This window comes from Ornithodoros turicata, chromosome 3 (assembly GCF_037126465.1).
Source record: "Ornithodoros turicata isolate Travis chromosome 3, ASM3712646v1, whole genome shotgun sequence".
Taxonomy (NCBI): domain Eukaryota; kingdom Metazoa; phylum Arthropoda; class Arachnida; order Ixodida; family Argasidae; genus Ornithodoros; species Ornithodoros turicata.
Window position 1 is genome coordinate 96,957,774 of NC_088203.1, and position 16,346 is coordinate 96,974,119.

General features: G+C 45.9%; 2 protein-coding genes across 3 annotated transcripts in view; one reads left to right on the top strand and one right to left on the bottom strand.

Moving 5' to 3' along the window:
• Positions 1 to 16,346, bottom strand: part of LOC135388942 (unconventional myosin-Ie-like) — a 216,272-nt gene that overhangs the window by 178,965 nt on the left and 20,961 nt on the right. Inside the window, exons 2-3 of the mRNA XM_064618826.1 lie at positions 11,926 to 12,051; positions 6,149 to 6,238 (exon numbers count right to left, since the gene is read on the bottom strand). Of these exons, the coding sequence (XP_064474896.1) occupies positions 6,149 to 6,238; positions 11,926 to 12,051 (216 nt within the window). The remainder of the gene's footprint in view (positions 1 to 6,148; positions 6,239 to 11,925; positions 12,052 to 16,346) is intronic.
• The window catches only part of LOC135388941 (potassium/sodium hyperpolarization-activated cyclic nucleotide-gated channel 2-like), a 271,076-nt gene that overhangs the window by 105,168 nt on the left and 149,562 nt on the right, over positions 1 to 16,346 (top strand). The gene's annotated exons all lie outside the window — the stretch shown is intronic.

Consider the following 16,346-nt stretch of genomic DNA (forward strand, 5'->3'; position numbering starts at 1 on the left):
GAGAAACTTTCCAAAAAGATATTCACTGAAAATATGTACATAGTTCGTCCCGGAAAGCACTCGGATTAACAATGTCTACAATGCGCTGTGGAAGACTATTCCAATCCGATATTGCAGATGGAACAAAAGAATGAAGAAAATTATTTGTGCGGCAAGGAACTTGTTTTATTTTTTTGGAGTGGTCGATGCGGTTAGAAACGTAGTCTGGGTTAAGAAACAACCCGTGAGAAAGTGTGGGATGCTGGTACATCTTGTGTATTAAGCACAGCCTAGCAATTCTACGTCTATTGCTGAGAAGTGGGATGTTGAAACTAGCTTTCAATGAGGACACACTGGTGGACCGTGAATATGAGGAGGAGATGAAGCGCACAGCCCTGTTCTGGATGGCTTCAATGGAGAATATTAGGTTATATTAGGTATTGGAGGATATTATGTTGTGCTGCATACTAGCTTTACACGCCTGTAACAGGGTCTCGTCCTTCTGGGTGTTTTTTTTTTTCTTCATTTTTCACTTTTAGTATGTCTGCCTGGGTGCTGTTGGGGGATTTCTGGCCACACACCAAGTAGTCAAGGATGTCGTGGCATGCCATCAGTCTTGACCCGTATCCTTCAGGGTCGACAACCAGTGGTCGGTCGACTGCGCAAGAACGAATTTCATACCTCAGTTCTACAGCCGACGGTCTATGGTCACCTCGGGGATGTGTCGGAAGTTATCCTCAAAAGTGGCCAGCATTTGCATCATCACGAAGACTGGGCGACGATGGCGAACGCTTTCTTTCAAACGTCAAGCCAACGCATTTCAACATTTCATTTAACATATCTTTTGAGAAGAGGAAGAAGAAGCAGAAGGACGACGACGTGGTGCATGCAACATTGCATGCAGTGACTCTTGTAGAACAGGTTTGCGATCGTTCCGTTTGCACAGGTTACCTCGGAAAGCATGGCTGTGACCGCTAAAGATGGCAGCATCCTTGTTTTTATCGACTGCAACTGCGGCCACGAAAACAAATGTCTCGCCGTCATCAACGACTGCACGCATATAACCATCAAGCATGATCCGTCATGCAGGGCTGCTCAAGGAGGGGGTCAGGACAGATGGATTGTGACTCGTGTGAGGAACGTGTGGACGAGCGTACGAGGTTCGAGAAAGCCGAAACTGGTGGCACGGGTTCAGGAAGTGTGGGAAAGGTCTAGCAGCGAGACTGATTTCGTCCTCAATATGGAAGAGAGCACGACAGCGACACTCCCGTGTATCATTGCGTTGGTGGTTCTCCTGATCATACCAATAGCGATGGTGATCATCGGAACCGTCCACATAAATGACTGCCCCGCAGAGAGTAACATTCCCATATACCTCGTCGTTGGAGGCACCGTTCAGCTGTTTGATCTCGTGTTACATATTTCGTGCGGGATGCGCTGGCGACGTGACGGGCGTCAGCAGGAGCCTCTCGTAGACTGCCTTCGGGCCGTTGCAGACGTATTCGCACTGATCTGGTTCATAGCGGGATGTGTGTGGACTTACAAGGTGTACGTACCCGAGTTTCAAGATATGGAGAGTTCGCACTATTGCAACAAATTCCTGTATTATTTCACCTTTACCATGATAACCGTCCAGTTGGCGGTGTACGCGGCATTGGCGTTCTGCCTCGCTTGCATCCTCTGCCTGGCCATAGGCCTGACGGTCACGTGATGATAGCAGCGTGTGTCACGTACCGCCGCTTATTACCTACTCTACCTGATCATTAGGTAGGGTGAGTGTCACAATCGGTACTGCTTCAGCGTGTAATAAATGATGAGACAGATTTTCGAAGTGTGTTCATTGCCTGCAACAGCACCGGAATCATTGAAGCTGACTGGAAAGTTTTTGTTAACTTCATGTAGAAAAGTTGCCGTGGGGAGACAACCCTACCCTCGTAAAGCGATTTTGGAAATGAGCCTCTTTTCGCTTTTCATGGTGGTGCACAGTGAGGTGGCACCCGAGTCATAAGAGAACAATATGCGAAAGTACGGGCACGGAAAGTAGCGGTGGACCGACACATTCGTGGCTGTCTTTTTGTAAACCTTATGCCCCTGCGAATTAAAGGGTCACAAACTAAGCCCCATGCACGAGTCCGGCCCTTCAGTGCCTCACAAAACGCACAAGAATGACCGATATTCTGAAAATTTCAATTCTGAATTGAAAAATACACTGAAAATTTCGCTGTGGGAGCTTCGAAGTGCAGGATATTTATGCGACGGAATCAATTATCGGCCACTAGCGGCATGACCGCGAAAAAAAGAAAAAATACAAGAGGCATGGCCGTGCGGGTAAAAGCGTTCGCTCGTTGGGAGTAGCCAGCTACTGAAGACAACTACCAGGTAGTGAGTTCGAATCCTACCAGCGGCTGTGCTCTCTGAAGTTTTCTCTGGGTGGTACACTTTGCAGGTGAATGTCGGCACAGTTCCTCTTGAAGTCACTCCAGGACGCATATTAACCCTTTACTCATTCCCATTCCTTCATGTTGTCCTCTCTCCATCTGTCCACATCTGTACTCCGCCCATAGACACAGTCGCCTCAAGGCGCTAACACGGAATAAAAAAGCAGTATCGGCCATATTCTACGGTTTTTCTTTTCTGACTAGCGTGCAATCTTTAGACAGTGTTTCTAAAGGGGAACTGGGCTTCAGGGCCATCTTGGCCTAGGCGGATGTTGATCCAAGGACTGCTCTACTTTGGGGCATCTTGTACCAGGGGAGGACATGGAACGCCTTACGCGTCCAGTGAGATACGTGCGGCGCTGGAAAGCACAGGGTACTACGTAATCAGACGTAGAAGAAGATGGCTGAACCACTGCTGGTGTCGTCTTGAGCATGGATGTCAGCGCTACCTTACGGAGACTCACACAGCAACCGAGACATTCCAGGAGCCAACAGGTTCATTCTGCTTCTAGATTTTACCTTACTTGTGGAATGAAGACGTACTCAAACTTCAAACACGAAAGTGAATGTTTACGACCGCGTCAGAAGAGCATATATGTGGGACTCAAGCAGCTTCTCATACTTGATCCCGTGTTATTCATGTGGCGTGATAAGGTCTCTTAGGTGAGAACTAGGGCGAATATCCCGCGAGAGGCGCCTCTAACGCCTCTTCGTTACTTTTGTGGATAAGACAGTCGTCGCATATCCAAGCTATGAGGCGGTCATTTGTTTTTCGTTCCCTGCTAAGTTCAGGTGCCCGAACTGCGGATTACGCTTGATAAAGTGTAGGGCCTGTACGTGGTATCAAATAGCCGCTAAATCTGCCTTCTCTCCCTTTCGCTCACAGGTTTCGGCGCGTCCAATAGACAGGTCACTTTATCTCTCCGTGACATATGTTGTGCTTACTTAACGACTGTGCTTACAGTTGTTTGGCTCATGCACTCTTCGTGTCCATCACGTTCTGCACTCTCTGATCTTGTAACTGTGGAATTTGAGCCTTTGTCACGTCCACTTCTATGTTGTATTGTATACTAGCTTTACACGTCTGTCGCAGGGTCTCGTCCTTCTGGGTGTTTTTTTTTTTTCCTTCATTTTTCACTTTTAGTATGTCTGCCTGGGTATAGGTTAGTACTGTGGGGGGATTTCTGGCCACACGCGAAGTAGTCAAGGATGTCGTGACATGCCATCAGTCTTGACCCGTATCCTTCAGGGGTCGACGACCAGTGGTCGGTCGATCGCGCAAGAACGAATTTCATGTCTCAGTTCTAGAGCCGACGGTCGATGGTCACTTCGAGGACGTGTCGGAAGTTATGCTTAGAAGTGGTCAGCATTTGCGTCCTCAGGAACACTGGGCGACGAAGGCAAACGCTTCGTTTCAAACGTCGAGCCAACGCATTTCAACATTTCATTTAACATATCTTTTGAGAAGAGGAAGAAGAAGCAGAAGAAGGACGACGTGGTGCATGCAACATTGCATGCAGTGACTCTTGTAGAACACAGCTATTCTGTAGATATTCTGACCCAGCTAGTCCAAACAACAATCGTCAATGATTCTCAGCCTTAGCGTCATTCAGTGGAACTGCCGTAGCGTGTTATCGTCTCTAGTTGATTTGCACCTCGTCATTCAGGTCGTCATTCCATTCCCCCGCTCATCTTTTATTCAGTCATTTCACTCATCTCATCCTCTCATCGCTTCACGTAACCATCGTCACCGTCAACCATCAACTGGGCCCTCATGTCACGATCCGTGGCCAATTGCCCCGTGCTATGCGCCACTGCGGAGAAAGACGAAGAAGAAGAAGAAGAAGAACACAGCTTTGCGATCGTTCCGTTTGCACAGGTTACCTCGGAAAGCATGGCTGTGACCGCTAAAGATGGCAGCATCCTTGTTTTTATCGACTGCGACTGCGGCCACGAAAACAAATGTCTCGCCGTCATCAATGACTGCTCGCATATCACCATCAAGCATGATCCGTCGTGCAGGGCTGCTCAAGGAGGGGTTCAGGACAGATGGATTGTGACTCGTGTGAGGAACGTGTGGACGAGCGTACGAGGTTCGGGAAAGCCGAAACTGGTGGCACGGGTCCAGGAAGTGTGGGAAACATCTAGCAGCAAGACAGATTTCGTCCTCAATATGGAAGAGAGCACGACAGCGACACTCCCGTGTATAATTGCGTTGGTGGTTCTCCTGATCATACCAATAGCGATGGTGATCATCGGAACCGTCCACATAAATGACTGCCCCGCAGAGAGTAACATTCCCATATACCTCGTCGTTGGAGGTACCGTTCAGCTCTTTGATCTCGTGTTACATATTTCGTGCGGTGTGCGCTGGCGACGTGACGGGCGTCAGCAGGAGCCTCTCGTAGACTGCCTTCGGGCCGTTGCAGACATATTCGCAATGATCTGGTTCATAGCGGGATGTGTGTGGACTTACAGGGTGTACGTACCCGAGTTTGAAGATATGAACAGCTCGCACTATTGCGACAAATTCCTATATTATTTCACCTTTACCATGATAACCGTCCAGTTGGCGGTGTACGCGGCATTAGCGTTCTGCATCTGTTGCCTCTGTTGCATCCTCTGCCTGGCCCTAGTCTGAGGGACACGTGATGAATGCAGCGTGTGTCGCGTAGTGCCACTTATCACCTACTCTATCTGATCATTAGGTAGGGTGAGTGTCACAATCGGTACTGCTTACGAGCTTTTGCGTGTAATAAATAATGAGAGAGATATTTCGAAGTGTGGTCATTGCCAGCAACAGCACCGGCATCATTGAAGCCGGCTCGAAAGTTCGTGTAGGAAGACTGCCGTGGAGAGGACAACTCCGTCCTCGTAAAGCGATTCTGGAAATGAGTCTCCTTTCGCTTGTTATTGTGGTACATGTGCTAGTAACGGTGAAATAATACTAGACAGGTTGCAGCGCAACTTGAACGATTTGTAAAGAATTCCCAAACATTGTTCGCGCTGCTACATGAATAGTTCAGCTCGAAGATTGGGAAAGGCGCGGAATGATTTGCTGTTTTGTAGCAGTCAACAGTGCTATTGTCAACACCTAAGCACCAGCTCTCATGCCAATCTCCGTTATTAGAATCTGATTTTACGTATTTACAATATTTTGTTCAGTAGTTTTTCAGCGTACACTCATACCTGCTGCACCTTCAGCTGAAAAAAAAAAAAAAAAAACTCAACAACGCGTTATGCGACTGCCCAGTTATCCTAATCCTCATTCAGATGGGCCCTCTCCAATCCGCATGTTGTTCCCTCGTTTAGCCCAAGCCGCGACGGGCATGATGGGAAACCGACAGTTATACGGACACACGAGAGACAGGTCCCTCACTTATCTTGATTTTCCAACACCAGCACTGGCTTTCCTGAATCATCTCCCTTCAGTGTGTGGCCACTGCCCCCCCCCCTCCTCCCTACGCGGCTTAGGCTACTCGGCCTAATAATTGCACCGCTGCTCAAAGCACAGGAAGGGAGTGCAATATGACGAACGACAGGCAATCTTGAGCGACAGCATGCGCAGCCTCCTGTGATGAAGCACCTCAATCACGAGGACACTGACATTGCCATTCACGGAACAAGTGTCCCGGCGAGTCGTTCAGGCACCAGAAAAATATCGTATCGGAGTAACAATAGCAAAGTGCTGCAGAGACACGAACTATGGTAGAGAAGTGTGAGGTACTCACCGCTCCCTGGTACTGTTCTACTTGCTTGTTGGTGAAGTAGGACAATTGCTTGAAAGGGTTCACAGATACCAGTACGGGGCCGATGTAGGTCTGAGAGAGAAGTCTAAGAAAACATAGTTATATATAATATAAAAATATTTAAGTATAGGAGTAGAAGAACGGAAAGCACGTTTACTGTTTCTCGTATATAGGCAGTAAAGTAATTTTTCTGTCACTAGCTTCCTAAATTTATCGTATATAATTCTGAAGGCCTAGTTGGAACGACGATCATAACAGAGACTATATGCACCAGGATCCGGCTTCATGTAACGCGATGGGCTGCGGTACGCTCATAGAACGAGTACAATGTGTTGGAAAACTTTGAAACCGAAATGCTCGAAAATATCAAGCGTTGCCTCTAGCTATCTACCACTGGGCTTTTGTACGAGACCGTGTAGCATGTGCTAAGCCACTATATATTTTTTGTGAGCCTTATGTTATTTGTTACAATGACAAACAGAAGGATATTGCGCAGCATCAATGATGCCAGGTGCAATGTCATTTTGTGTGTATGTGGTCAACCATTTTTTAAAATTAATATTGCTCACATCGTAGCGCCATTCAGTGGCATGTCGAAATCACGTTGTTATGAAGTAGCTAACAAAAATTTCGGCGAGGTATCCTCCAAGCAGGTCAGGGGGAATTATTTCGTGAACCTTTATTACATGTAGCAGGATGAGCGAGAATAAAAACGCAATGAAATCAGCAGCCCCTGTAAAGTGCGCTCCCTTAGCAAAGCGTCCGAGCACTGCAGAGAAGCGCCTTGCACTACAGAACAAAAAGAAATTGCCCGTAGGTTATCATCAAAAACGTTAGATGGTAACATACACTACCGCGACGTGCACCCAACGAAGGCGCCCCAGTTCCCTTTATAGCGATGCACAAACCTAATCTCTCGGAACATCGGAGCGAAGCACGGAAACACTGCAGCCATCACAACACCGACAAAACATTCATGATTATCAACACAATTTCCACGTAACGTGATATCTCACATTAGCTATTCTGAGTATTCTCCAACAACGGTACCGAAACAGAAAAACGCGTTCCGTCAATCAAGAAACAACGCAATTTTCACGTAGACGCGGAAGCCAGACACACGCATCTCCTATTCCGTTCTATTTACCTTGCCTTCATTTTATCGCCAGCCCAAAGGGAATCTCAATAACTATCGCCGGCCACAAAACGTCCCGTACGAAACTTCCTGAATAACCTGAATCAGACCTGATTCCGGGCACTATCCGGCTGATTCGGGCGGAATCCGGCACTGTTCAGGCGCTATCAGGACATTCCGGCGTAGGTCCAGCCGGATTCAGGACGGCGCTTTCCTGAATCCGCCTGAACCAAACCGGAAGGACGTGCCTGATACTTGGTCGTCAACCGGGATTCCTTTGACAATCTTTGAAAATATTTCAAGTGTGGCAATAGATATTACGTAACATGATTACAGAGATCCTCGATCACGTTGCCCTCAAAGTCTGTGATTATTAAATTATATGTAGCGTATCTACGACCGTTATCGACAGAATCCCGCAAAACATTTTTTTCCCGATTGTAGCAGCAGCAGAAACGGAAATACATTCAAGGTGAGCAAATACTCGGGATCCCTCAACACAATACACCCAGGAACATTTTTCTGGAGCCACGTGCTGTGTGTACATTATTTCGAGATTCCGTGCATGGCCAGACGAACCAGCGATGAGATGATGTGATTGCAGGACGATCAGGTGAAGTGACCTTGGTAGCGCGGGACTATGTTAAGATTATGTTTGACGTAAAACCACGAATTAGTATTAATTGTTATTGCTGAGATAACTTTCCGGGCAGGGCAAAGGGACACCAGTGAATGCCGGAAATGCACAGTATGGGGGGGGGGGGATATGTTTATTACAGATATGCACAGTATGATATGATTGATAACTAATGCGTAAACAGGTTGACAAAAAGCAATAAAGCTTAATATATCATGCTTATTTTTTTTTCTTTTTGATAACTTGATAATACGGATGTGTTGCAAAAGTTCCGTTTGGCTTCGAAACCACCAAACCACATGTACATTGCAGTCCCTCTGGACAAAAGTGTAGGAGGAGCTAAACTGGTTTCGACTTTTTAGGTCAGCGGGAAATTCCAGAGCTCAATGGGAAGCATACACTGACCCTTCCCCTTCTGCACCGCTGCTCCCTTCGGGCTGATAGGGAACATACTTATTCTTAGAATATTGTCAGTAGGTCACCTGAAATACGTAGTCATTTGAAGTGCTAGGCCCAGACAGGATTCATTCGCCATCGTCGGCATCAAGACGTCCTCGTGTGAGACAACGCGTTTTTGTGTGTGTGTGTGTGTGTGTGTGTGTGCGTGCTCCACATAGAAAACTACAACAGTGAAACGTGTACAGGTAGGGGAGTTAGAGTACGCTGACAAGCAAGAAGAATATTTGATGAATATTTCTGGTAAGTGGCCGCTTCTTACTGCGTGTGTTTTGTGTGTGCGCTTTTTCCTTCATCACTTCGTCTTTCTTTCTTGCAGACGACAAGACTGCACTCCAGGATGAAATTGACGTTTTAATAGAAGAATGCAACAGGAATTTGCTTGTGCTTCCTGAGAAGGCGGTTGTGTGTGTGTTGTGTCGTGCGTTCTGTGTTCCATGCCATGTCGTCCATCGATAGGAACCAACTCGATCGCATCAGCGCTCTCTTGGATTACCACAAGACAAGCCTTCTCCTCCCAAAACGGTAAGTTGTCTTGCTATAAGTATTCGTGCCGCGATTCCGCTTAGTGACTTCTTTCTCTGTCTTCATGTGTGTGCCTTATTTGCAGAAGTCACTCAGGCACACAGCGTAGGACGGGAGGAATGGAAGGCGTCGCCCCGACTCTACTGAAATCTATTGGGGCCAAATTAAGTGAATTGAAAGGCAAACGAAACCATGGAAATAAAGTTGTCAACTGAATCTTACACTTTGTGTTCCATTCATGCATGTAGTATGTAAAGGCACGACAAGGGCGCATGGTCAAGTAGCCCGATTTCAGGTTTCACACTAATCCTGCATGCATCTCTTGCTGGTCTAGTCACATTTTTGTTGTTTTCAAATAGATCCACTCGAGTAAAGGTTTGTGGGAAACCAGTGTGGGAAACCTAAGTGAAGTAATCCCAAAACGGTAGCGGAGAAGGCTGTTTATTGTGTGGCCGTCAGAGCCAGACTGAATAGTCTCATGGCGGCCAAAACCGTCGAAGAATTTCAAAGCTCGCGCCTTGCGATGTGCTGCTGGTGGCGCATCAACTTCGTCTTCTGCTGCGTGTCGCTACAGGTTTATAGCAAGCGAATGCGTGCACCACCATGGATTCAGCATTTCTTCCGAAATTATTCAGGCGCTCTCCGTTTTCATTCAGGAATCATCCTGTATTCTATCAGGCGCATATCCGGGTATGATCAAATAAATGGCCAGTTTGTTCCGGTTACATTCAGTTTCGAGTTCAGGACCCATTCAGTCCCGGAATAAATTACCGGAATAGATCCTGATACCCCATTCCTGAATAATTCCTGATCGTCATTCCCGCCCAATTTTGGGTTCAGTCCGGAATCAGGTCTGATCGAAGAAACCTGATTGGTTTCGGATTCAGGAATTTTCGTACGGGGTGTCCCATGAACCGGGAAACCGAAAGCAAAAAAAGAAGAAATCAGCTGAAAAGAACACTTGTGGCCGGCGAAAGCGATTTAGGCGAAGCAAAGCGCGTATTCTTCCTTTGAAAGTGATTTGAAATTCAAAGCGGATGTGTCGCTTCTCGCTCGTACAGCGGATGTTCTCGTATCGTATAAGCGACCACGTAGCGCAATCTGTATGCGTCCTCTCTTGAAAGGTTTTCTGTATACGAGAATATAAGCGGTCCACAGCAAGCGTGCTGATCCATTTTACGATTCGTGAAACCCTTCGGCTCCTACGCTACTGAGATGGAGAAAGTACGGAAGCATTGTGACAGGATTGCCGTTGGTTTGAATGTGTTTCTTGTTTAAAGAACGCCCGCGGTTTTGACGTCTCGTAAATAGAATAAGCAAAGCGATGGTGGGTCGACACGTGCTGTCGTTGCGATGATAACCGTCACGCGCGGTTTAAAGTCCCTCGGGGATGAACCCAACCACCGTTCCACACACTGATGATGCCATGCGTTGGATTTGAACAAGTGGCTTTGGGGTCAAGGGGGTAGAAGCTTAGCGATCGACTGAGACACCTATGGGCCTATTTGCGGCTGTTTGTGTGACTCTTCAGTCGGATTCATACATGCGTCTCCGTTTACGTGCACTATGCAAATCACCGACAGTTATACGAATCACAGATCAATTGCCTTGAAGCTAAGATCGTTTAGTGAATCACACTCGTTTCGGCTCGGCTATATGCGCGATCGGCTCATTTAAACCCAGTCGCGAACGTTGAGACGGCGCCGCATTTTGAAACGCAGGTGTGAACGCACATTTAATATTGTTTGCACACTTCCCGTTTGTGAGATTTCGCGCATAGTCGTCTCTATCTAGTCGCCGATACGCACATGGCATCTTCCTAAGAAAACTGACTACGGGGAGTCGGGGCGGAAGATTATCTTTCCTATCATGCCGCTTGCGAAATGCGAATTGATTTGTCCTTAAACTTTGCGGCACTTCGCGATAGATGCCACGTAGTGCAGTTTGGTTCGGAACTGGTTCAATACATCCAATTCCCGGATGCAGAGGCGGAGAGTTTTCATTTTCCCGGAGGGGGCAAGGGCGCACAGCGAAGTAAGTACTCTGGCGGGGGGGGGGGGGGGGATATATTTATTAAGAAAAAAAGAAAGTTAAGGTAAGGTAGGCGTGACCGTAGGAATAGGTTTATTCAGACAGCCGCGCGGGAGTGGCGCGAGTCATCGTCGTCATCTGACGTGTCGTTATCTTCACTACATTAAGCCAGATGGATGTCGGCTTGTTATCCAAAAACAAAAAGTGAAAGGGGAAGTCAAAAAAGGCAAAGAAAATAAGAAAACGAAAAGAAGGAAAGAAAAGGAAAAGAAAAATGAAGAACACAAAACTATAGCTGAAGCATCACACACTCTGGCGGGATCCTATGATGTATGCAGAACTGGTATAGAAATAAGAGGAAGGAAGAACAGAAAAAGCAAAACAAAAGAAAAAACAGAGAGAACGTAAACAGTGAACATGTGCACAACTGAAAGCATTACGCCTTTGAAAACTAAGTGCAAAAAGAACAAAATGTATTGAATCCTCGGTGTTTGACTGGAAATGCGCGCAAATAATGAATATGGTCAATGAAATGGAGCAGCGGGAGTTGAACCCGCTCCCAACGAATATGCATTCCGAAGATCCTACCGTTACACCTCACTGGCAGCTGCAGGTACCTTCTCGACTGCTTCGTTTCATTGATCTGATTGCTTTGGGCGAAATTCAGGCTATGTGTTGTGTCATCCTCTGTTTCTTCTTCTCACCTTCCACAGTGATAATGAGTGTGGTGGGCGGATACATATTTTACAAATTGCAAGGTGCATTTTTGGGTTGGTGCCTCTTCGCTCTTTTGACCCGGACGCGCCGAGCCCCAAAGGTTGGTGTCAGTCTCTTAGCGGGACTTCCCGGGGGAGGCGGCGCCCCCCCTAGTTCATGTTCCGGGGGGGCAAGGGCCCTCGCGCCCCCCGCAGTCGGTGCCTATGCCCGGATGAGCTATACATTCGAAAGGTTCCATCTAAAGCGTTTAAAGGATACAAATATCTGGTCTTCCATGTATCTCTTGCGAAGGTTTTCGACGATGGACTCCTCGGTGATCTTGGTGAGGAGCACCATGTCGTCCACCCCGCTCGTACGGTACTGGTGGCTCTGCCAGTGGTAAACCTGAAAAACAAACAAAAATACGCATAAAGATTAGTCATCATAACACTGCATGTCAATTGTAAGATATATGACTCTTGTTTTATTCGCTTCCACTCTAAAAAAAAAAAAAACAGTTACTGGACAAAAAGCCTCAGGCTAGGCAAAAGTGTGAGACACCGCGTCGTCCTTGTGTTCACGGCAGGACTGTATCGGAGGGCTGAATCGATCTTAGCATGCGAGACACTCGTTTCTTTTCCCTTACTGTAGAGCCATCAACATTTCGAGCGGAACTCGGGGGACACTGCAGACTTGTACGTATTTTGTGTACCGTATTTAAAATCATTTTTCTCGGCATTTAGTATCTTACTAGCAACTTTTTTCGGGGAGTATTTTGTATTCTATCTAGAATACTTTTTTCGGCATTTTCCACTAAGTACATTACGTAGTTTGTCAATCGTCTTAGCACTGCTGCCAGGCTCTAGCAGCCTTTCACGGTTTTTGTTTGTTTGTTTGTTTTCCCGTAAACTTCGTGTCCATTTCCCCTTTGAGAGATATAAGGGCACCGTCTGGTAGGGCTGATTTAGGTAAGGGGCCGCCTACATTCTCAGGTGGCACCATGGCGCCCACCAAGCGGCCGCCTTTGCTTGCTTGGCGATATCTCGAGACCGTACATTTCGAACGGATTTCCCAGACGATAAAACAACGTTTTAGTGCAGACCGTAGTGTGCTTACCAAAGAAGATTCTGCCGGCTAGGAAAATTCGAGAAGTATCTTAAATATTTTTCGAAGTAGCTGGTGCTCTATTTTAAATACTTTTGTTTTCAAGTATTCTAAGCTGCATTTTAATTAGAATCAGCTCTCAGTATTTCGTATCTAATTTTAAATACTTCTGTGCGGCATTTCATACATGTCTGGGGAACAGTAACCATTGGTCTTGTCAGCTGAACTGAACCGCAGTTGTCGGCGGTCGTTGTGCTTTACACATGTTATATTATATATATATATATATATATATATAGGGGAGAAAAGACACCAGAGACTGAAGTAGGGAGTAGGGGGAAGTTATTTATTAAGCTGGCATTTAAACTAAGGGTCTGGGGAAGTCTACGTTTCGGCGGAAGCTCCGCCTTCTTCGGGATATATATATATATATATATATATATATATATCTATATAATGCGATGGATTTGAGGTGTTAATAGAATACAAACAAAGGTTTATTTTGCATAATTAAAACATTATTTAGGAAATGGGGAAGAGTCGACGTTTCGGAGGGAAGCTCCTCTGTCCCGCAGAAGGAGGAGCTTCTCTCCGAAACGTCGACTCTTCCCCATTTCCTAAATAATGTTTTAATTATGCAAAATAAACCTTTGTTTGTATTCTATTAACACGTCAAATCCATCGCTGTGTCCCCTTCCCTTTCGCTTATATATTATATTATACATATATTATATGTGTTACATTATGTGTATAGCGCCTTTTATGTCCACTCGGTGGCCCACGCATACAGGATATGCCTCACCTGTTATGCGCGCGTGTATGTGTGTTTCATGTATTTGATTGCCATCTCGCTCACAGTGGAACATCCCACTACATCACCATTACTTATTACAGTTCGGTGACCGGGAGGGGTGGTGTTTTTCTATTTTTATCTTTTCATTTTTCTTTTTCCTTTCATTTCCATTGTGGTAGTAGAAGAACTCAATATCTTCCGTGTTTTTTTGTGTGTGTTTTTTATACTATATAATCAAACTCAAACTTATTTGTTGTTGTTGTTAGCTCATCCGCATGTAACGGGAAAACTATCGCGGTGAAACACATCATGTCCTCTTCCTCATGTATCTGTTGCTGTTGCTCCCTTTAAATTATTTCAGGAAAGTTGGAATCAAATTCAAATCCAACTCATTTGGGGAAATGATAGTTCTACTGCAATTTAAACTTTCTATCTGCGCGATTCCAGGGTTCCTGTGTCCGGCATAATGAAGTAGCTGTCAGTCTTCGTTCAGAAAAGCTCCGTTCAGATAGATCACAACGAACCATGTAAAATTTATCGTTCTGTATGCCCTCTTCAATATGCGGAAATAAAAGGAACAGTTATATATAGCAAATCAACTATAACGTGGCACCTCTTCGATTAGGTCAATAACCGCAAAGGTGCATAACCATATCATATTTTTGCGCCAATGACTTGAAGATAACAAAATACACGCTCAGCTTTTGGAATAGCAAGCCGGCCCTTTGCCTGGCTAACCTTTCCTTTCGTTTGTTTCTTAATAACATATACCCCCCCCCCCCCCCCCCCCCCCCCAGCGCTCAGCACGGAATGAGTTTCTCATTTCGAGTAGTACAATAATACCAATGAAACGGGGCCCAATTTCGCAATGTAAGCTCCTTCTCTGCGACGAATAGAAACCCTTAATACCAAGAGAGATATGTGAAGTCACCTTCTCTGCACAATCTCCACAGTACTCTGGTATTCCTCGAATGGATCCGAGCAAAAATCATCTCCACACAGCCCTCACGAATGCAATTTCGTCTGTGCAAGGCCAGCCAGGTCATTGGAGAAAGACATACGGTGTGAGCCCCACCCTGGGGGACTCAATTACATTAGATTTCCATGAGATATTCATGGCCTCCTCTCCACGATCTTCTTTCGTGGGATCCCACTTTCGATGCGCCACATGAAAAACTTGCACTTCTTTCATATCAGGAGGATCTTCAATTCAGCTATTGCCAAAGGTTAATACGGACGTAACGCCCAACCCACTAAGATATGCGTGCGTAACCTTTGTGCAATGAGGATTGTGCTTATGAGGTCCGTACTTTCGGGCGAGCTTCAGTCGCGGTTTCGTGACCCGAGTGTGAATACAGGCAACGTCGCGTGCCGAATGATGTCGGTTGGGCCGTACATGTATTGCGTAGCTTTTTTTTTTTCGGGGTCACAGTTTTCGTCTAATGGATTGATTGATTGATTGGTAAAATAAAAAAATGGAACTGAAAACATCTGCACAGATTACTAAGCCGTCAAAGCAACTTGACAACCTATCCCAAGAACTGAACTGTATCAGTGATATGCGTAGGGTTGGAGCTTCGTATCGTTTGATCAATGAAACACAAAGCAAAGATACTGCTGTTTGTGATCAAGAACCCAAGCAGCACAATGCACTGAAAGTCGAGTACAACGTGGGGGAACGGGTACATGGAAGGCCTTGAAGAGACTCGTGAACTACATTGATACTAAAGAACATTGACTAAAGAACATTGATAAGACACATGCCGTCCACCCCTATTGCACTCGACTTTCAGTGCATTGTGCTGCTTGGGAAGTGCGGCCTTATGCAGTTTGTTCCAGCAAAAAATCAATAAAGGAACAAAAGCATCTGAAGCATTCAGGCATTTGGCTATGCGATTGGCTTCTTCTCTTTTTCTCTGCTTATTTTCTGCTGTTTTCGAATACCGTTCTGAACGTAATTACCTCATCGGCAAAGTGTTCATAAGCCTACTTTCGATAAGGGCAGTAATATTTTGTTCGTAATCACTCTGTAAACACGCACACATGCAAACAGGCAACCCCACTACCTTGGAACGTTTTTCATATATAATGATCCTGACTTAGGGAGCCGTAAGCCCAAACGTAAGCTTTCGCAGGCATCGTGCATATTTGCATCCCCTTGCGATTCACAGGCTTACAACATCGAATTTCTACTACCTTTAAGGGGGCACAAAAGTGCAAAAATTTCTCCTGTCGGTATGAAAGATATGCCGTTACCTTGACAGCAATACAAAAGGAAGAGGATTCGTCCGTTGCGAAAGCGGAGAGGGCTGTCTTTGGTCTCCTCAAACGATTTACTCAATCATCGCGAGAGATCGTTTAAGGATACCAATGGGAGGCCGCTCCGCATTGCCGCGCTTCTTGAGAAGGGAAGAGGAGGGAAAACGTAAATTGCGGTTTCGTTCGCGCGTAAATCGCGTATAAATCGCGAACGACGCCTGTTCCTTTTATATTGCTGTCAAGGTAACCGCATCTTTCATTCCACGAGAAGAGAAATGGTCAACGAGTAATTCACTACATTTTGGACTTGGAGGCTCCATGATGTGATGTGTTTGTTCTTAGATGGCGCTCGCCTCGGCTCATTTGCCTTAGTACTGTTCTCAGGAGAAATATTTGCACTTTATTGGTCCGTTAACGGTTTGTCCATTTGTTTTTATTAGTGGCACTCGAGACTATTGTGATTGAGCATTGAACATTACTTGGGACTAAAACGAAAGAGGAGTCGAGATGCGCCCCTTCATTATGGAATCACGACTATGGCATT